Genomic DNA, 22,739 nt, shown 5'->3' on the forward strand with positions numbered 1-22,739 from the left:
ACCGGTAAGACGTCCCCCTGATAGATGGACTCCATAAAACATGGCGGCCTTCGCAGGTGCCACGGGCAATTTGCAAAATGGCTACAAGGGGCGACGCAATTCTTCGCACCACGCCGAAAGCACCGAGTCGTGCATTATAAATTCCCCCCTCGAGTTCTGCGGTCTTCGATTGATGGAGCTATCTCTTCAGGGTCGCCGATCGGGATCAATCCTCCGAGAGAATTCCCCGCGTTCGACGCCTCCCAGGTGACGTCGTCCCGGGAAGCCTGTCGAGCGAAAATCCCTGACTTCCGGTCGAGGGATCCTGCCAAGTTTTTTCCGCGCTCTCTCGCACGCACTCGACTTCTGTACCGCCTAACAAGAAGCCCCAGTCCTCGTTAAGTCTTCTACCCAATACGAAACCCATTTTAACTTCCCGCCGAGTCCGTCGATTTTCTTCTACTGGTTATACTTAAACTATCTTATCTCGAGGGAGTTATAAATATTTTCCGCGGCGTATCTCGTTATCTTATGCGGATCTAGACGGGTCTCTTGCCTCCTCCCGGGGTACTTGTTCTCCATCCGGGAAATCTCTTTACTAACTCTTCCTTCGGATGTCTTCTCGTCCTAGGGTCGCGAGGGTCCTTGGGAATGTAATTGCCCGCTGCGCGTTAGCGTCCAACTTATCGGCCAGGATAACGAGGCCTGTTATATCGTCTTCCAGGATCGGTCAATGTCCGGGGTGGCCATTTTGAAGTTGACGCCGAGACAAGAAGAGGACGCCGCGACGTGCCGCCGCAAACTCCAGCAATAGCGCCGTCCTGGGAGCGGACTTTGACGACGGGGTGGGCAAGAAGCGGATAGGACGATCCTTAGCCATCGACGCCTCCACTTCCTGGGCCCGAGATCGAGGAAAAACTAACCTGGTGGATGTGGCGTCTGAGAGAAGAAGCGGCTAGGAGGTTCGCCGCGTATCTGCGAAATGGAGCTACGAGAGGCCGCTCGATCCGGCCCTCCGCACGCGTTCAATCCGCTCCATCTCTTCCGCGGGCTCCGCACCGCTGCGGCTTTGCTGCTCGCCGTGCTGCTCAATTTCGGCCTGCGCGCTGGTGAGCTCAGATTTCTCATTACTCCTGTTAATGGAATCCACCATCATGCGCAGCGGAAGTAACTGCACGTCCGACGTTCCTTTAGCGTATAATAAACCGTGAATCTCGAACCGTAAGATAATAGCATCACCGAGATAGATAATGTGAGATTTCAGAGGTACCAGAAATTCGAGCAGAGACTGCAGCGGTCGTGGTTTGATGTCCCTGCATGACCAACACCTCTATTTCTTTTTTTGACGTTTTCAGGCGTTCGGGTGTACCTGAAAACGTCACCGATTTAGGCTTGGCGTTCCAACGCGGCGGAGAAACGGAACTACTGCGATAGATAAAGAGGTTTGAGATTGATAAAGGATTTTGAGATTTCAGAGGTACCAGAATCTGGACCAGACTGCAGTGGTCATGGTCCAATATTCCTACATGAGCGACACCTCGATTTTTTTTTTTTCAGACTTCCAGGTTCCTGAAAACGTCACCGATTTAGGTCAGGGCTTACGACCCGGGGGGGTTAAACGTTCCCCAAGGTACACTTTACCCATCCCGAGATTTTTCCTCCCTCGCCAGAATGTCCGTGGAGGTATTCCCGTCTATATCGATGACTCGAGGGCCCGTTGCAGAATTTGTCCATTAAACCTCCGTACATTGACCACGTGCCATGGATGTTCCAGCCCCGAGGTGCGTCCACGTCGTAAATAGTCCTCGAGGATCGCTCCAGAGCGAAGGAGAGGTGCGCTGGAAATTAATCGATCGAGGTTAGGTGACTCTCGGGTAGATAATCGATTTCTTTTCCGGGGGAACTCTTGATCGACCGGGGGGTTCTCGGTTTTCTGGGGAAGTCGATACGGCGCGGTCCGTGCAGGCGACTTAATGGCTCTCGAAACTTCGAAACATTGAAACATCACCGGGAACGTAGAACGCGTAGGCTCGGAGTGACCCAATATGTATTGTGATTCGCATTGTTCCGCCCTGTTGGGAAACGGCACCGCGTCGAATCGGTATTTGCTTTCAAGCACAGTTGACACTCGTTCCGGCACGGTCCGATGCCTCTTTCCGAGCGAGCAATCAGGAGATCGATAACTCGCCGTCATTTCGCCGTGGAAAATATCTAGCGGACGAGGGACTAGGTAAAAAAAGAAAAATAAAGTAAAAAACAGGACCACCCGATGGAACCGTCCGGTTCCATGATTCCCAGGAGCGAGCAATGAATGGACGAACCTAATGAATATCTGCCAAAAATTCCGAAGTCCTCTGGCCTGGTGTTTGGGTCCAGACTCCAATTTGTGGGGTTCGACCCCATAGAAAAGAGAGCAGGATTTCGGTATGGGTCGTGCCCTCTGCGGGGGAAAATCCCCCACCTGAAAAAGAGGGTGGAAGTATTTCTTAATATCTCCAAGGCCGGCCTGCAACCGATGTCCAACAAGGGGTGCCTCTCGGTTTTTACGAGAGTTTCGGAGGCGCCACCCCAATTTCGTCCTCGAGGAAGGCAGGGGGGGGAAGGGCGGGGTTCTTTTTCATTCGAGAATATCTCTTTTTCTTTTCTTCCTTTTCTCAAGGCAACAGCGACGACGATCCTCCGAGGAAAGTCTGAGCTCTGCATTTCGCCCAGGAGAGCGTCCTCGGATTATCCGAGTGGATGAACGTTGGGGCAGTTTCGTTGTCTCGAGGCAGAAGGGACGTCGCGAGACGTGGAAGAACAAGACGGAAGATCAGGAAGAACCGAGGAATCCTGGCGCGAAATTTTTGCGCCCTTGTTTCCTCCCGGGCTCCTATTCAAGAAACTGCATCCGGCGTTTGTTTCGCCGTTTCCGGCCAGGGTGCGGCTCTGCTCGTTAATATCTTAAGAAACGGCTGATAAGGACCTACTCAAGGAAGCTGGGTCAACCGGGAGCTTTTGGGGGTACCTCTTCAGGAAGGGAGACCCACCCCTGTCGAGACACCCCTTGGGAGGACCCCTGCAGAGACAAAAACTCGAGGCCGATCAATGCAGCCGCTCGCAGGGCGTAATTTGCATAATGCGACCTAGAGGGGTGTCGGCGGCGACGCACCTTTCATTGGTCTAATTTAATGGTCTAATTTAATGGTCTAATTTAACGGCCTAATCTAATGGGCTAATTTAATGGAGCCCGACCCTGGAGCGCTCGAGCCGGGGAATTAACGTCGACTAAACAAGCCGGGCCGTCCGTAGTAATTCTTTCCCGGGGATTCCCCTAACCGTGGACAATTTTCCGCCATGACTCGATCCCCTCTCTCGTCCCCAGAAAGCAGCTTTCCGGAGCGTCAACCGCCCCTCGGCAGGTGGCGCAGGTGCATCGGGCCCCCTGAAAGCGGGTTACCCAGGGAAGCCTCCCTCGCAGTCGACGCATCCCCCAATCTGCCCTCCCCCGCGTGTAAATAAGTATTAGGAATTCCTACGGGACGCCCCCAGGAATCGCGTTTGCCGCACCCTCGAACGTCACTCCGCGACCCCCTGCAGGTGGAGCCTGGAGATGGGTTAAACATGAGCCTAGGCAGGACAAATCTCGTGCCCTGGTTCGAGGATTAAACCCGCTTAGGGGCGCCGTTTAGGGCAGGGTAGACGGAAAATACGAGGGGGACGTCAAACGGCAACGCCAGGGTGGAACGGTCCCCAGGGTTAAGAGACCTCCCATTTATTTCCCGCGTTCCCGCATTTTTCCGGACCGCCACCACCTGGTGTCTCCTCTCTAGGGATCGCATTTAGGGAGCGATTTTCCAGGTGACTTTCCAGGGACGTCGATGAATCGATGCGGTGACCCGGGGACCCTTGCCGATCGGGGAGCAACAGGTGTTTCGCCGAGGGTTTCTGCCTCGCCATTTTTTCTTTTCGCGCCTTCTTGATTAGGTTATTAATTATCCCAAGGTAGGCAGGTCAGAGTTCGAGGGTCTCATCGAGTTTCATTTTTCAGACAGCCCCATGGCGGCCAGTGCGGAGATGCAGGGGGCCAATGGGAATTCCCTGGAGAGGGCCTCGAAGACCTCCGACCTGGACCTGTCGACGGTCATCCCCATGACATTTGGCACCCCCAACTCCACCATTGTGTCAGCCCAGTCGGGCTCAACGGCGCTTTTGCCCTGCGTGGTGCGCAACATCGGCGACGGCATGGTCAGTGCTCCATATTTATCAATCAGCCTCTTCCTCCCCATCTTGCGACCTGCAAGATTACCTCCCACCCCCCTCCTGCCGTTGAACCGATCGATAAGATCGTTAATACACCCTCGGCCATCGTTTGCACCCCTCCGCAACTTCGTCTGCAATTACCGTAAGTGTGCACCGCGACCGCGGGTTATTCCAATTGAACGTTATCACTATTATCGGGATGAAAAACCGCCGCCAGGTCCACCAGCCGATTCCTCCGATTCCCTACTTATCTGGACCTCTCTCGACTTTCCCTCCCCCCGAAGGAAAACCGGGACCCACGAAGAAAAGGGCCCGAAAATGAGAAACCTCGGGGGCGCAGGTCGACATTATTTATCAACCGGCCATTATTAATCGTGCTTTCAGCATTGCTTTTCGCAATCCCACCCCCCTGTCGGTGCGGAGTCAAGTGCTCGGGGGCTTTTATGTTTGACATAATTGTTTAATTGTTTATGGCCGTGGGGGGATGTATGCACTGCACTCCGGTGCAGCAGCTCGTGCCAGGGATAATCGGGGCCAAGTTTCTAATGCATGAAATTGACTGGCATTCGCCCCGCTTCCCCGATTAACGGGGACTCCTCCTGCATTATTCATCGGCGGGGAAAAATTATTTATTGTTTTGTTAACGAGGCTGAGAGAGAAAGAGAGGTGGAGAGGCGCCGCGGAAATTCGGTTTATACGGCAATTGCGAGGCCGCTCACGCACGGCTCGGCCTTTCACGAATTCAACCGCTGTTGAAATTAGTCTCGATTGCATTGCCCCCCTACACACCCCCTCCCCTTTGATTTCATGCGTTACCGCGGGGGCTTGATAGCAATTGATCGTTCCAATTTTCTTCTTCTTTTTTTCTTTTCAAACACCCGGCCGCAAAAAAATGCCGAGCAAATCGGCGACGTTACTCGCCCAACTGTCGCGGAAAACCGGGGGAGTTATGCGGCATATTAAATATGGCAATATCGCTGCCTTGCAGCGTTTGCCTCCCCCCCCCCCCGCGAATAAAGGCGTATCTCCGTCTCCTAAGCCAGGTCCTTTATTCTAAGTGCACGTCGCGGAAAATCCGCCGCAATATGTGGCCCAGTGGCACGATTAAGGCCGGCTCCAATCCGGAGGCAACGGGAGGACTCTTCGTCCTGGACATTGGGAAGGGATTTCAGGAGGAGTTCCGGAACCGGATGTCGCGTGGTTCGTTATTAACTAACTCGGTACGCCTAATGACCGTAACTTTTAATTAGGAGGGCTCGCTTCGAGGGGAATTAACGAATGAAGAGTGGGACTCGTCGAGAAGGACGATCGAATAGCGAAACTCGCGTCTCGCGGGTGTTACGGATCACAATCCCCGGCCCCGTAATTACATGGTAAGGCGATCGTTGGTACGTGGAAGCTGCTGTTAATTATCGCCCTTTCGAGCCGGCTTAATGCCGGAAATTACGGCGGAGTCCCTCGGCCTACGACGGGGGAGGGGGCGAGCTTCATTTGGATTATTTTGCCAGGGAACACGGCGCTCCGATAACGCCGGAATAAATCGCCGATAGCGGGACTAGTACACGCGATGATAATTTCGAGGAGCTTTACGGGTACTTCGGGAAAGTCTCCTCGGAGGTGTGTAGTCGAAAAACGTGAACTTTGACGAATCGTGCACGCGCTGTGTCGGGGCTACGCAATTTGCAGGGCCACGTGGTAATTAGGAGGTCTATTGTACGGTAACGACAGGTGGAGTATGCCATTTGGTACAATACCCAATATTATTCGACACGGCTGTCGATATAAAAACGAACCTCGGCGACGTAGACATTTAGAAGAATCTTCTTTACCGACGTCGATCAAGTTCCTCGACGTGTTTCACTTCACCTTAAAGGGCCTCTTGCGAGTTTGCTAAGTTACCCGTAACGTGGTGAAATCTTTGCCGGGGACCTTGTATCGTGAGAGAGCAATTCCAGGATGTAGCAGGGGGTGCTTTTCAAAATGTCCCCGGAACTCGTCGAAGTAACCTTGCCTCGGACATTTAGCGCATCCCCGCGGCCTCGTCTCTGCGTATAATTAAATCTTCTTGGAGTTTCTTTTTTTTTTCTCCGGGAATTTTTCTCCCCGAAGATCGCTGCCGAGATGGATCGCCCTCCGTGAGCCCTCCTCGTCGATCGGCTCGATATTGCACCTCGCAAGGGCGTCCGTAATAATCGGGAAACTGCGCGACGGCGCCATTAAGGGTGCTCTAGGGAACGCATTAAATTGTCTTTAATTAACGTCGTTACACCTCGAGTTAACCCGGGGGATTTACGATTAAGCCCCCTCCCGTGTTCGGATAATTCCGTCAACCCGGGCATCGATCTGTGCCCTGTAGAAGGGCGCCGGTCCGCCGAATCTTGGAAGACTTCCAATAATTATCGGAAAGCGGGAAGGGTTGATCTCGACACCACCGAAGGGGCGCTTTTTTCCTCCCCCAGGGCGCCGCAAAGGGCACTTTTACCTTCCCTTTTTTATTTCTTTTTATTTTGGAGAGAAATAAACCACGGTCACGCCTGGACCTCTCTCAAGTGCCTCTAACTCCGGCCCTTCTGAAGTCTCTCAGGGCGTCGATGGCAGATCACTCAGGCCTTATTTATCACCGGGCGCGTTTACGGCGGATGCGTGCCTATAAAATAAAGATCCATACGTCGCGTTATGACGCGCCTGGAGAAAATGCCGGGGTTTCCGCGGGATGGTTCGGGAAATAAAACATCCCGCGGCTTATCCGTCGTAAAAAGTCGAATTATCGCGTCACCTCGAGGATATATCTCCCCCTCGAGGTTATACGGCGTTATGTCCTCGCAATCAAGTGGCCATGCCAGGGAAATTCAAGGCCGACCATTTCTTTAAGGTCCTTCGGGAGGTCCTCGTCAAAGGACGAGTCAAAATCTGGCGCTATGGCTCGCGAGAGCATCTCGTAATCGCGTAACTGCGTGCTACGCTCTCGAGAGGACTTAGGCGAATGTATTAAATTGTCTCTAATTAACGTCGTTACGCGGCTCCAGCTAACCCGGGAACTTACGATCAAGCCTTGCGAGCGTCGAGCCTTATTTAGGTTACCCCGTAGTCCTGAAGACGCCTTTAAATTGGACCGTTTCCCCGCAAGAGACGTGACAACCTTACCCCGTACACTTTATCCAGCGTCCTCTGCAAGAATAATGTCGAGGAAATTTCCCTGGAGCCCGGCGTTTGATCCTCGATTAATCAAGGGAGAACGCGTAGGGCTTTCCCTCCAGAATGGAGAAAAATCGACCTCACCTGCGAGTCCTGAAGATATGGTCGAGGGTAGAAACCCATCCCGATATCGTTTAACGCCCTCGATAGATCGCTGATGGGCTTAAATGCACGTCGTATGAGTCTGGGCAAATTTGAACTTCATACCGGGCAAATTTCCCTCCGGCTGGTCGAGGCTCGATTAATTGGCCCCGTATCGGCGGGCCAATTAACCTCAAACGAGGATGTATCGACCCGAACGTCGATAAAGTAAGGTGTCCGAAAACGGAGGGGGGCTCGAGCTTCATCGAAATGATCTCGGACTCTAAGGGAGATCATTTCTTTCCCAGGAGGGGTCGTTAAAAAGCGTGGTTGGCCATTCCGGAGTCAAGCTAGGGATTTCGGGATTCGCCTTAAAAAGGACGATCCCCGACTTCGCTCGGTTAAGGATATGCAGATGAGAAAGGAAATCCCGGCGATATTTCGTGTCGATTAATTAGGCAACACTTAATCTCGCCAGGGAGGATTTCCGAGGTTCGATTTGCAGTAATTGGCCGGTCAGGGTGTCGACGAGACCAGGGGGGAAATGGACCAGAGTTTGAGCATCCTCTAACATCGGCTGATCCTCGAACGTCATCGAGTTATTTCCAGTCAGTGGGAAAGGCACGTTTCAAGTCACTTGACATATGAAGGGCTCAAGCGGGTTTTTCTTCCTGGCTTTCCCAGCTTCTTTGCGAGGTCTCTTGAGCGGCTGAAGACGTGGATACAGATTTATATACAAATATATATATATATATATATATACATAAGCAAGCGCGTTTTTGAAAAACCCGCTTTTAAGTATCTCTTAATGACTTAGGAGAAGCTCGTTTTACAAACGGTGAGAATTACGGGAATTACCCACTGGTAATTACCGTAATCCCTGGCGAAATTTACAGAGAAAGGGCTCAGTTTTCGAAGATTTCTCACCCAGGGTTGATCTCTCCTCGGAGTCTATGAATCCGCTATTGTTAAGAGAAATAACGGGCCGACTCGCACGATATCTCACGGCTCGACCGCCTGTAACAGCCGCAATGAATTTAGCGGCCTGTAAGAGGGGGAAAAGTTCACGGAGCGGCCATCGGTAAAGCGTACGTGGCTCCGATAAAGTATTGACTGTACCTACGTGCACCGTTTGCCCGGGATGATTCACCTGACGCGAATCGACCCTGTCGATTAATCAACCGAGCCCGATTTTTGTCCGATCGATGAATGCGCCATGTCGGAGATGTTCCCTCCAGCCGCCGTTGAAAGCCCGGCTAAAACAGAAAAAGGAGGGCTCCCGAAGACTGCCCGATTTCCGATGAACCGGACTAACCTTACCGCAGTGAATCGCAAGGCGACGTCGTTCAGCAGTAGAGGACGGCCTGCCTTTCCCGGGTTCACGGGGGAGGTACTGCATTTGGGACCCACCTAGGTAACCCTACTTCACCTACTTTACCACTTCCTTCGTTTTACCCGGAGTTTCAATACTTACCAACCTCTCGGTCCTCACCCCTCGAGAGCTCCCCGCCGAATGCCGCTACCGTCTCCGCGCTGCCTTATATAGCCCGCAGTCCCCGCCGCCCCCTCCCCTCGCACACCCACGTGCGCCGCTACTCCCATTCCTCCTCTCAGCTTCTCACTCGTCGCGCATTTTTATCTTTTCTACTTTACCGAATAATTTATTTTAATTAGGGTGAATGTAAATACGAAAAGGATCGATCGCTCTTCGATTTACCAAATTTTCTGGTCAATGAACATCCCTACCTGGCGCCAAACGTTTCGACCCCTTTTTTTCCTCCGAGGCCGATCTTCCTCCATGGAGGGGGTGAAGACTTCAGGAGGCGGGGGCGAGAGATTTGCTTGACTGCCGCAATAAATCTCGGGAAAAGGGGGAGCGTTTTTCACGTGCCCGCCCCCGGGATTAAACGCGCCGATTTTTTGCCCCCTCCTTATCGGGGAATAACAGTTTCGCGAAATTCCAGAGCCTCTCCCCCTCGTCGCGTGGACAGTAGATTTTTCCCCTAGCAAGAAGACCTCCTCTTTAATGAAAATCCTCTTTGCCATTTTAGATCCCTTTTCTCTCTCTTTCTCTCGAATTTTTCCCCTCCCTTCTCCCTCGGGTCGACCTAATTGTACGTCACTTTTCCTCGCTTTTCCCGACTCGGTCGAGCCCTAGGGGCCGATTTCCCGGGATTTACGACTCGGGCATTGGCTTGTCAACGGTTTTGGCCCGTGCGTACTAACCCGATAACGTTTCATAAAAATGGGAAATAAAAAACGAACGCTGGAGGAGAGTGGAGCTAAACCCTCCTCTCTGGCTGAACTTGCTTTTCTTCCAGCTGGAAACTCGGGGGAATTCTCTTCCCCTGGCTCGGAATCTCTTACGTTCTTCTCTATTTTATCCAAACATGGTTAATATCTGCACACACTTTTTAGGTAATTAACCTAGCGCGAAAAATCCCGATTTTTTGTTTAATGGGTCCGCAAGGGTTTTGCGATAAGACGCGGGAAATCTCGCGGGGAAAAATTTCATGTCGTATGATTTGTCGAGGAATATTTCGGAAACAAGTCCCAGGGCCTCGATTGTTGCGAGTTAGAGCGATTGGCGCTGCTCGATTGGGCCTAATTACTGGATAATGAAATTCCACCCGCTTCAAGAGCCGCCCCATTGATCCCCTGTGATCGCAATCAGCTCGCTTTGCGACCGATCATCGATCCGGGGACCTCCTTCGAGGTGTCCCCTCTCGAGAGGGGCAATTCCACCCTCAGTGGTCGAGGAATAAAATTATTAAACTACAAGATATGACTCGAAGAGATACGACTCCGGCCAATATGGCCGAAACTCGGGGTTAGATTTCGCATTTCCGAGATGCAATTAGTCAGGCCGTCGTTCTTGCGATCGGCGCGTTAATGGGCCATTAATGCGGCAGTACTTTGTCATGTAATTCCTGTCAGGTAATTTTAGAGTAACGAGCCTCGAGGTCCCCCTTTTCAGAGGTCCGTTCCCTGCGTTACCCGGGCTGCGTAATTGCGTTACGCACCGCCGGGACGTAACATACGTAAATGAGGAATTTACCGATGATACGTGCCGCGTAATCGCGCCCGTAACGAGACTCGTTCCAGGGGGAGAGACGTCGAATTAAAAGGGTGAAGAGGGCGAATCGGGAAAGCGGAATACGGAGCTGGATCGGGATGTGCCCCCGGAAGTGGCGAAACGCCTGACACAGCCCAAGGGGGTCAAGTTCTCCTGAAATTGCGCCGGTTATTTATGCACGGCCCCGTCCCGGCCGACATTGGAGAGGCCGGGATTATTAGGCGGAAAAATCTCCTTTTACCCTCCCCGGGCGAGGCGACATTTAGGCGAGCTACTTTATTTTAAATTTATCGTCCTTCGGGGAGATGTCACCGGCCCTCCCCAGGATCGGCGCGATCTTGGCAGCGTCTCTTCTTTCGAAATTGATAACGCGGCCACGGAGGAAGAGGCAGGCCGACGTGGATATAGGGGAAGATACGCCGGAGCCCTGTGTTCGCGGGGGGCGGAATTTATGATGGTAAGGTAAACGTCAAGGAGATATCGGACGGGAGCCGAGTAGCTTCCAATGGTATCCATCACGAGTGTGTCCTTTTTTGGCCCCTCGTTCACGGTTTAAACACAAAAACTCGTTAATAAATCTCGCGTTTATGGGGATGATCTCGCGACTCGGCCGGGTGCTTTTCTTTCACGACCGATGAGGTCGTATACGATCCCTGGCCAGTGGACGCGCGCGAGTGGGGCTGAAATTTATGATGGTAAGGTAAACGTCGAGGAGTTATCGGATAGGGCCCTGGTTTTCAGCCATATCGCATTCATCACGGCCGTATCGCGGACCTGACGCGAAATCGACTGTCCGCGCACATTATGACGCAGAAACTATCGGCCGGCGGAGATGGATCATTTTTTGGTGTCCACCAGCTCCGATGGGCACGGGGTCCGACCCATCGTTTCCGCGGGACGGCCAGAGATGAATCACTCCGTCGGCCGTCCATCGTCCGATGGGCCCGATCCAATTTTATGCGACGTTTCCGCCGAATTTCCCCCCCGCCGAGGCCACTCGATACTCTCGAGTCGTCCATTCGGCGGAAGTACAGAAATAAAGGGAAAAAGGAAAGAAAACGACCCGACTCCGAACCTCCCCTTAGAATCCGCCTCGCCAATGTCCTTAAACTTGGAAAGTCGGACAAAAAGGCACCTCCATTGTGCCCCAGAGAAAGTGGACGGTAAAGGAGACACTGCGTCGAGTGATTTGCAAGTTTCCGGGTAGGATTTTTTTTTTTCTACTCTTTTTTCTTTCATACCGTCGACAGGTCGAGATCCTCGTAAAAAGGCTGACGCCTCCTCGGGCAGGTGGCTGCCATCTTGTCGGCATCGAAGTCAAAAAGTTGGGAACTGGGAGGGTGGAGGCTCCCCCTGATGCTCCGAAAGTTTACATGGCGTTTTTCACCTTTTTTCCTCCCTTCGCGAGCGGACTACTTCGGTAAAAAGAGAAGGTCCTCTTATCGGCCGCTTCAATCCGGGCGAAACGGCGCGTCTCGTCCGCTCGATTGATGGGCGTCATTTATTTATTTCATTCATCGGCCGTCCTCGGGTTTTGTCTATTCGTTTTATTCGTTATATTCATTTTATTCCCTCCCCCGGGGGCTATCCAGAATCGGTCGCCTCCCCATCCGTCCTCGCAATCCGGTCATCGAAAATCTCTCGTGTTTTCGCCATGTCCCGCCTAGTTAGTACCACCGCGGAAATTAAATGACCCGAGAGAAATATCAGCCCGCTTAATGGAAAAGCCCTCTCCAGAGATGGATTTCGGGAGCCTGGAAAACCGAGGAGTCCTGCCCGGACACCCGGTGGGAAATCGACGGGGCAGTCCGGGAGTTGCACGAAGTCATTGAATTTACAACGGGGAATTTTTTATCGGTTTACTCCGACATGGATATCCCCCGGCCAGTGAATAGAGCAAGTCAGGCACGACAGTGAAATATACATTTCCCTTCGCGGGGGGGTCGGGGGGACGGACCTCTGCGGCCCGAAAAGAGTTATCGACCTCGGATAACTCGTGATGCGAATTTTCAAAATACCCAACTGAAGGCGATTGCTCGCCTCTGCACACTAAAAGAAGCCAGTCTTTTTCGGATATACTCCAACCCCCGGCCATTTTGCGACACAGTTTGCTCCGATCTCGCGGCCAGAAGTCCGGTCACGCAAAAAATCTCGGCGACACCCCAGGGTAACTTCCTCGTCGCCCACCTCTGGAGCCATTGTTCTCTTGGGATGGGGAGGAGAGACTCTTTTTCCCGAGACAGTGCCCCGGAGAGGGAATTTGCAATTTTTAATCGCCCCTTTACGCCCCCCCGAGGATACCTCGAGGAAATGCCGAAGGACTTTCCCTCAAAGAGGAGCTCTTTGATTGCACCCCGCCGAATCCTCGGTAAATTCTCGTAGATTTCGGAAAATTTAGAGAGTAAATCACGTATGGAAGTACGGCGGGGGAATTTAGTGGAGAAAAGTGTGGACAATCTGAGGGGATAATTAACCGAGAATGTCGCCCGGGGAGGGATTTGAATTTTCAATGGGCGGAGGGCGTACGTACTCCGGCTGACGGAGTATGTAATTACTGCCGAAAATAGACAATATCGGTAACGTCGTTGCCTCGCAGGGATCCCAATTTCGCGTGGATCCTCCGAAGCGATCGAGATGCCCTGTGCCTCTTCGGGCCGACTAATTGCAATTTAAGATCCATTGCATAAAGACGCCGTAAGCCGGCGGGGGGAGTTTAATTGCGCTCGAGGAATAATCTGGCTTTGACTCGAGCGAAAGAAACGGCCGCTCTTTCGCTAACCTGAGTCATATTTGAAGTCACTCTTTTTGTTTTTCCCTCCCTCTCTCTTTTGTGCGACGATGAAAAGTAGATCCGTATCCGGGGAGGAACTCGGAGGGACGCGATATTGAGGAACGGCGAACGCAATTATTCTTCCTCGCCGCGGGAAAAAAAAAAAGAGAGAAAAAAAAATCTACACCGAGGTTCTTATCGCGGAATTATTCCCGGCCCGTGTGAGGGGGTCCCGGAGGAAGCGAAAAGCGAGAAAATAATTATTGTGCCTGTATGTGGGGGGAGGATCGAGCCCGGGATAATTGTTTTCGAATAATTGTATTTTAATACGCTGCGCGCACGAAGACGTTTTGTGTGGAGAAGGGAGGGTTTAATTGCGCCTGAGGAATAATCCGGCTTTGACTTCGCGGACAGTGAAAGAAAGGGCATTCTGTCTCTATCCCTCTAACCCGATTCATATCCCTGGTTTCTCTTTTTTCATCTTTTATGTGGCGATGAAAAGTGAATCGTACTCCCGATGGAATACGGCGCGGCTGGATCCGCCGTATTGAGGGCTGACAGAAGCCGGTTTTTCTCTCCTCTTCTTTTACAATATCTCCTTTTTCAGCATCGCCGCTCTAATATCATAATCCCGAGATTTCATACTCGACTCGCGCGAGGAATCGGGGAGGACGTAGGAAAAATAATTACGAAACTAGGTTACTTTACGCTTCGAAGAATTGCACTTTAACGTGCTTTGCATAAATACGGCGGGGAGGGATATTTAATTGCGCCCGAGGAATAATTCAGCTTTGACTCCGCGGCCACCAAAAGAAACTGCGGTTATACCTTCCTTTTTCGCTCCTTCTCTTTTTTTTTTCTTTTTCACCAGCCTGAATTTCATTCCACGGGTCCCATTTTCCTCTTTTATGCGGCAAGGAAAAGTGGCCGAACTCGAGGAGGGATACCAACGCCGCCGCCATATTGGAACCGCTTCCACTCGATTCTTTCCGCATTTTGTTCCTCTACGATCAATGATTATCCCGCAATTCTAACCGTAATCCCCGCGTACGTTTCCGTGCACCTCGCGAGCACGCAAAATATATTTTCGGTCGTTAATCGGTCGCCTTGCGTCTCTTCCGCGATCCAATATGGCGGCTCCGGGTCGGCGAGCGAATCGCAACATTTCCGGGGAGGATTGTTTCGACTTCACTCTCCCGGCGAACGTTTATTACATTTCTGACCCAAATCCTGCGAAAGTTCCGCAGGTCCCGTGCCAATGTACAGCCGGCGACATTAACGGCCTCGCGCGTTTCGAGTTTCTCGCGATTTTTATCGCGACGTCCGGCGAAACGAATCTCCCCCGGGGGATTTTATCGCGATCGCGTCCCTAACGAGTCGCGTAAATTTCACCCTTAACGCGGATCCTTCCGGGAGTTTAGAAAATTCCCGATTCGCCGGCAGAACGAGGGTAATTTGTAAGCTGGATTTATCCGCAGCGGGCGGGGCTCCGTTCTGGTAAAAAAAAAAAATAAAAATAAAAAAAATAAATCCAAAGCGGAAGCGTAAATTTGTCCCAGATCACCGAAGCCCTCCCCGCGGCCATTCTTCTTTCTCGACGCAAATCCCATCATTTGCCTCTGCCGAGAAAATAATTCCCAATTAATCGTCGCATATCCGGGACCAGGGAGGACGCTCCAGGATGGGTCGTCCCTCTTGGACATCCAGTCTTCCTCCAAGGAGCGAACACACGGTGCACCTCCTTACGAGTTCCCGAAGAACTCGTCGTCCTTACAGGATGATCCTCGACTCCACATATGGACGGCGCTCTGCATGTGTCGGGGGATTTGCAGGGGGTCTTTGCTCTTCGGCGAAGTGTAACTATGTACCGGGGTCTCCGTGCGAGGGTACATACCCATCCACTTGGATTTGGCGAGGAAAGAAGGAATCGAATCGCGTTTTTCCGAGTCCATCCCCCGGGTCGTGGACCCACCTCTTGACCTGGCCTCGGCCGCTGATGGTGTTTCTTATGGTGCACAGGTGTCGCGGCCCATCGCGGCGAGAGGGTCCAGAGCCCATCGACTATCGGCCTGGTGGGATTGACGAGGTCCTTTCCAGGATTTACGACCACTCCTGGTCCGGGTCGAATCTCGGCGCCCTCCGGTTTCGGCGAGTCGTCACCCCGGCTCGTTACAAAGCGCGGATCAGATTTTCCAAAATCTCATCTCCCCCCTGCTAATCCCCTCCGCCCTCTCCGAAGCCCGGGATCCCGCCGATCGAACCCGACACCGCAGGACAGTCCCTCGCGGCGTAGCGTTTCCAATAACGCCGTCACGTTCCTTCCTTGGCCTCGTCCAGGGCTGCCAATAGCAGAAAGTCGGAGGGGATTTTCCTCTTTCGCACCTCCATTGATAAGTGTACCCGAATCTGGGGAAGATCCGGGAGGTGAATGGACGTTGCATCCGGTGGTTAGCCCGGGATGGGCGACGAGCATAAAAGGAACGGTCTGTCAGGGGTCCAGCATCCGTTGCACCTGTCGGGATGCGTCGCGACAGGTGCCTCTTGGCGCGGTCTCGTCGCCAAGCGCGTTAATGGCCGTTGGTCCATTGACCGGATCGCGTTTCCATGAGGTGGCTGACGGGGGCTCTTCTCTGTCCGACAGGTGTCGTGGATCAAGCGGAAGGACGTCCAACATCTCCTGACCGTCGGCCTGGTGACTTACTCGAGCGATGGGCGCTTCTCCGCGGTCCACTTCCACCACAGCGAGGACTGGACCCTGCAGATCAAGTACGTCCAGGAGAGAGACGCCGGCTTGTACGAGTGCCAAGTGTCTACCCACCCACCCACGAGTATATTTTTGCACCTAGAGGTCGTCGGTAAGTCGGACGAGCGTCCCCCTAACTCCCGAAATTCCAGATGAACTCATCAGCTGATCGGCTGATCCAGTGCCCCGATACATCCGGTAGGTCCGCGTCTCCAAACTTTCCCGGGTTATTAATGTGCATTACCAGGAGCAAGGGAGGACTTCCAAGACCGCCCTGCAAGCGCTGCTGGAAATCGAGCTTGTTTCCAGACTAGCATCGGTACCCACCCTCTATACTCGGTCCCCACTTAGGCACTTCCAGGAGAGCTCTGCAAGCTCCGCCGCACTTTGCTCCAAAACGGGCCTGACACCCTCCTACGATATGTAGGCCTTCCGTGCCGGGTCCGATAAGCGGAAGTAGTTTCCCGAAAATTTCTAGACAAGGACCCTCGAAATCGGCTTCTTCCTAGGCCTGGGATCGCCTCTCGGGTGGAAACGCAAAGTGAAACGTCGCAGTTCGCGTCATGCCAGGTGTAGTTTAGGATAGAAAATTCATGACGGGGGCGACCCTCGATCGTTGTTTTATTCACGCCCCGTATTTCCGTATTTCGGAACGGAATGGAAACCCGGACGACCTCCTTCGTCGGCACGAATGCACGCGTCAGCAGAGATTCGAAGAGATGCCCCGAGTCTCGGGTCAGGGGCAAATCCCTGCTCCTTGATGGCCACTATCATCCTGGACGCGTATCCCGGCTACGCCCGAGATCTCTTCGATGATTCCACGCTGTAAAGAAAAGGAAAAAAAAAAGAATGACAATGGCTCTAAAACAAAGAACAGCCCCCGGCGATCGATGCAGGAAACCACCCTCAATGCAGCTAAACTCGAACGTGCAACCCTTTTACCGATCCTCCTTTCGAGTGAGCACTTCATCCCTCGAGTCACCTCCCATCGCATCCTTAAAATACAGACCTCGCGTGGAAAAATACGCGAGATCGGCTCTCTCGACGCCACGAGGAAAAAGGGGAAAAGTTACAGGAGCAGCGATACGGCCAGATAAAGGTCTCTCGCAATGCCCGAGGAAATATTGAACTGAATTACAGCTGTAGTTGGCAACGGAAGAAGTCTGCATCCATGATGTGTTGGATACGGCTGCCAAGGAGGGGCTGTTTTTACAGGGGGGTTTTTACGCGTTTTTCCATGGAAAAATGTCAAGCCCCTCGATAGCCACCCCGTCGAATTATACTTCTCCTGTCTGGCCATCGAACCTAACCCCCCCAAATTTCCGGAGCCGCCATCAGTTCCATTAATTATTCCAAATATTAACTCGTTACAATTAATTCAAGGTACATATAAAAAGGAGACAATTTCCTCACGGCTTTCGTTACATTGGACCGTTTAAACTTTAACGCGATTACCCCGTCCGGGGAACTTGAGAAGTTTTAACAGGCCCTCGACAAAGCCCCATAGTTATCATTTTCCTCGGCGGGAGACGCCTTTAAAGTGTTGAGCGAGATATTTTCTTTTTCCTCCTCCTCTCCTCGGCGCAAACTTGGAAATTCTTGTTTACCCCCCGGCGTCGAGAATAAACGTTCCGGTTAATCATTTCCTTCGGGCATTCGGGGTGTTTTCAGGTTTTACAGGGGCTTTTTCGATACGCGACACCCCTCGGCAGGCGATAAAACTCAGTTCCGGGGGATTCAAACGATCGAAAGAAATCGCCCGTAGTGGCTCGCTACGTACACGATGGCGTCTTATGTACAGGGAAAACGTCCCCTGTAACTGGGGCATATTCGAGAGGCCGCTCTTTCGCGTTTCCTCCGCGAAGCAATTCCCGGCAGCAGGTTGGGAAAATTCGAGGATTCCGCGAGGACGTGTCTCCAATTGACCGGGCAGTTTTACAAGTCGGCTCGCCTTATAAATCGCCGCGGTAAACAGCGGGAGCGGAATTACGGGGAAAAAAAAGGGGAAAAAAAGGAAAAACAAAACTACAGCCGGCGGGAATTTTTCAGCCAGCGTTTAATACGGCGGGTTACTATTACGCCACGTTTCCTCGGTTATTGCGTCGCGGAAAGTACATTCGGTGGAAAATTGTCCGCCCTGGGTACGCGGGGTCCGGGCAAACGAGGGGAAATATTCAATCCAGTTTCCACGGGGCAGATTTACTGCTAATGCACGCGTATAAGGAAAGTTACGACCGGTCGTACGAGAAGTTTGGCCGGACTGGCAGGAGAAACCGAAGAGCTGGCACAACCCTGAAGAGCCGAGTCCCCGGCACCCCGAAACCCTGACGTATCGCTGCGGCGGATCTAGGGGGTGGGATTAAAAATGTCAAGCAGATCCGAGCGCTCGATCCATCTCTTGGATGAGATCGAGGGTGGCCGAAATTATCGGGTTACCCGATGCCGGGTCGGAACTTCGAGCGACATCGAGCAATTCGATATCAGCTATCTCGATGTTACCCCGGTTATCCGAGACGGAAGCCGTGCTTTTAATAAAATTAAAACGAACCGCGTAATATTAATTTCCCGTAGACCGGATACCCCCCGGGGCTCGGATATTTCCCGACACATGGCGTAAACAAATAAATACATAATAAGTAAGTGAAGAAATAAATGATCAGCCAAACAGCGAGTCGCAACGAGGGAGGTCGCCCGACGAATTTGCGGCGGGTTAACAAATTTACCGGCCATTGTTTGCATTAGTTAAGAGTTTCCTAAGGCAATTACGGGGGTCCTTTCAGCCCTGATATATTCCCCAACATCGAGCTATTGGTTATTAACGAAGTATCCGGTAATATCGGCCGTACACGGTAATCCCTTGTATACGCGTATCCGACGATAGCGTGTAATCACCGGACCTATATTTCCCCGGATAAATTTCCGAGCTCCAGATACGCCTGCCCCCGAGCTCGCGTTTCTTTACGTCTCCATACGAATCGATAAGGTGCGCCCCCGCGTGCCGTTTCAATATTTGTTCTTACGTTTGCATGGATACGCGTCCGTAAGTAGGCCGAGGGAAAGAAGGGCGTTGATAAACCTATCGTTTGTATGCGCTCCCCCGAGGGACCGGAGGGGGTGGAAAGGGGAGACGACCTTATCGATCCATCACTCCCAATTTCGGGGATTCGCAGCTACCAGGCTCCGATCCCTCGACGTTACGCGACATCCATGAGAACCACTTTCGCCCGTCCGAAGGATGCCACCCCTTCTGTTCTCGCGGGCGTGTCGCCGCCACCCCCGGTCATGGAATTCGATCTATCGCCATCGAACACCCCCACAACTCCCCGGCAGGGTCTCCTCGAAACCGAAGGAGACCGGAAACCTCGGAAGGGCGACTAAAAAATCATCAACCCGGGGCCATGAGATCGTCGGGCTTTTCGATGGCTCTCCATATCCCGAGGGACCCCCGGACTCCGGGTGGAAAAGTCGGATTTCACCCCGGCGAAACTTTCCGAGAGGTTCCTTCCACTCCACTTCGCCTCTTCTCTTTCTCTCCTCTTCCCCGCGGGAGTCTCTTCGAATCCTCGTCCGAACTCCAGGAAAGAGTGCTGGAGAGAAAGGGAAATTTTGGGGTCCTCTCTATGGGAGTTAATTGTTTGTGCCGAGAATAATAGAGATTTAGGGTAAAAAGAGATATTTTCACCCCCGGCAAAGGACCTCTGGTAAGGTACTCCCCCTTCAGGGATAATTCCACCGATGTCGGAAATCTCCGTGAAAATTCAATTTGTCTCGTCGGTGCATTGCGAGGAAATTGGCCAGTTCATTTTGTTCCCGTCGATTCTTAAAATGGAAAATCTCTTGTCATTACCCTGTCGACTTTCCGCGTGTCTTTGCAGAGGCGAGAGCAGAGATAGCCGGGCCAGCGGAAAAGTTCGTGAGGCCCGGATCCACCCTGCAGCTGCACTGCCAGGTGCAGCGGTCGACGGAGGCGCCGTCCTACCTGTTCTGGTATCACAACTTCAGGATGATCAACTACGACGTGGACAGAGGCGTGAACGTGAGCACGGACCTGTCGAACCGCGAGAGCTGGCTGGTCGTGCCGCACGCGGCCGACCGGCACTCGGGCAACTACACCTGCGAGGCGAGCAACGCGCAACCCGGAAGGGTGCTGGTGCATATCTTCAACGGGGACAACCCTGCGGCCATGCAACACAGCCTGGCTTCGACCCCCTCGTTGATGGTGTGTCTGGGGGTGATGGCGTTGTCCACGGCGGTAAAGCAGGCCCTGTGTCCTCAGTTGAACATCGAGCCCTGCTGAGGACCCTGGCGAGACTCTTCGAGGTCGAGCAACCTCATGGTGTAACCACGGTGACGATGGTAACCATGATCACGTGGGGCTTTGAAAATTGACAAGAGTGATTCGAAAGTGACTCGGTGCTTTTGATGTCGCCAAAAGTTGGGCTCCTGTCCGGAAAGGCATTTCCAATTCCTCCCCCAGGAGCCGGACAATTCCCGACGTCGCGCATTGTGCAGAAGCATGGTGCATCATCCAGGGCGCCAGGCGTCCTTTCTCCAGACATTCGAAGGCGGATCGGTATTCGTGCGGTTTGGCCGGTCTCTGTTGCGGTGCCGCAGCATGCCGCAAGGCTCCTGCAAGGAAGTGTTCCATCGGTTCCAGTGGCACGACCACGTGCGAAGAGGCGCACCGAGGAGGGAATTTCGGTGTGGATCCCATCCCGAACTTGTCCCGAAATCCGGTGGTCATGGGAAGCGCCGATATCCGGCGCGTCCCCCGACCAACGTCTTCTTCGAGTACCCGGTCCGCAGTTGTCGGAATTCCCTCGGAATTCTGACGGAATTTAATGGGCGGGATGAACCGCCACTGGGAGGATGGACGGGACCAGAGATTCGCCATGTCTCAAGCAGAAGACCATCATCCCATGGACCATGGCGAAGGACCGAGACCCATCCACCATGGAAACAGGACCTCGTTCGGCGTCGACTACCAGCGTCGAAGAGGACGTCCCGGCCGGAACTGACCTATCCCCCGAATTTCCTAAGTTTTCCTCTTTCCTGAGTCTCCCAGTTTCCCTTGGACCCCATAGGAAGGTGTGGCAGGATTTTCGGTAGCAGCTCCCGTCCGGCGTGATCAACTGCTGGTCCCACGGAGCCGAGGGTCTCCTGCCCCGGCAGCTCCGGCTTCGCGGCGGATCTTATCCGTGATTTACGGAAGTTCCCCGCTGAACTTCCGGCCGGATCGATGGGGTTCTCGCGGCGTATCGGTCCGATCTCGGATTCCGTCGCGTTTTTCCCGGCGTGGATTCTCTCCTCCTCGACTTTGTCGCCGACGTAATGGGCCGATGTAATACGGTGCTTCGGGCTCGCCAAGGTGTACCGGGGGGGCGCACTTGGTACATGGTGTACGAGAGGTACATGGCGCACCTCGGGTACATGGCCACGCGTGGCAATGCCTGTGCCACGTATATTCCTGCCCGATCAGCCGTTTTATGCTCGCCTACGTAAGATGGGACTGTATATTGACTGAGGCTTCTCGGATGCTCTGCACTTACTGTATGCACGGTACGGTTACGATGCACCCCTTGTTTCATGTTTTATTGCGGCTCTCTGCACGGGGGACTTTGGATGCCGAGTTTATTGCACGGGGACGATCGTTCCTAGACACTTTTACAGCTCGTGCGATGGTTTATACGGTGGATCCGCGGGTGCTGATCCGCACCCCCAGGGGTGGATCATGCGTCGACCCGGAGGGACAGCTTCCCCTCTTTGGATCGAACTTCTGCAAGGATTGGCCAGGGTTTTTCGGCTCGACTTCAAAATCAATCGGTTCTCCAAAATCCTCAGTCGCTGATAATCCGACCTAGCGCGGAATCCGGAAATTTATGCCGGAAACGCGGACCCTCGTTAGCGGGATTCTGTTATCGGGTATCGGATAAATCCTGCCAAATCGCGAAAGCACGGACGACTCGAAATTACAACCGTCTGCTCGCCAGGAATTAATAACGAGAAATTGGATAAAAGGAAAGAGAGGGAAAAGGGGGGCAGTAAAACAACGCGGCGTGGTTCATTATTCCGCGTTAATATGTGACGATCTGCGTTTTCGGGGCAACGGATATAAAAAATTCACCCCGTCATCGGGCTCGATTGGCTAATCGGAGGGGTTATCAATTTGCGAGGGAAAATATTTCTTTCCCCATTGTCGCCCCCTAGATGGAGACGAAGTACGGGGTACGGATTAATTATGGAACCCCCTTCTCGGGGAGATATTAAAAGCCTGGAGCGGAAAAGCCGGGATCAGGCGGAGCGACTTTCAGGACGAAGTTGTTTCTCCGGGGAGTTATTAAAAAAAAATCCCAGGAGCGGAAGGTTTTAGCGTCCTCCCGGGAATGAATAAAGAGGGGAACCGGCTGGAAAATGTCCCATGGTCTGTTTAACGGGGGTACGTAACCGTGTCTTACAGACAGGCCAGTTAATGAATGCCGAGAATTGGGTTTGCTCCCAACTCCCTCCTGTTTACAGACGTGGCGCAGAGCTTGGATGCTCGTCTCTCGATTTACATAGGAAAGTCGGGACACGCACGGATGCCGGAGGAGAGACACGCGTCGGGAAGTCCTCGAGGAAGCCACCTAGAGGTGTCCTCGCGGGCCAAAACGCCG

General features: G+C 52.9%; 1 protein-coding gene across 1 annotated transcript; it reads left to right on the forward strand.

Moving 5' to 3' along the window:
• The first annotated feature begins 961 nt into the window (after positions 1–961).
• LOC105696644 (zwei Ig domain protein zig-8) lies at positions 962–20,383 on the forward strand. The gene is made up of 4 exons (XM_012419264.1): positions 962–1,088; positions 4,010–4,206; positions 15,985–16,198; positions 19,962–20,383. The coding sequence occupies exons 1-4, from the start codon at positions 962–964 to the stop codon at positions 20,381–20,383; spliced, it is 960 nt and encodes a 319-aa protein (XP_012274687.1).
• The last annotated feature ends 2,356 nt before the right edge of the window (positions 20,384–22,739 follow it).

The sequence above is a fragment of the Orussus abietinus genome, unplaced genomic scaffold (genome assembly GCF_000612105.2).
Source record: "Orussus abietinus isolate OABI.00-Male unplaced genomic scaffold, Oabi_2.0 scaffold23, whole genome shotgun sequence".
NCBI lineage: Eukaryota > Metazoa > Arthropoda > Insecta > Hymenoptera > Orussidae > Orussus > Orussus abietinus.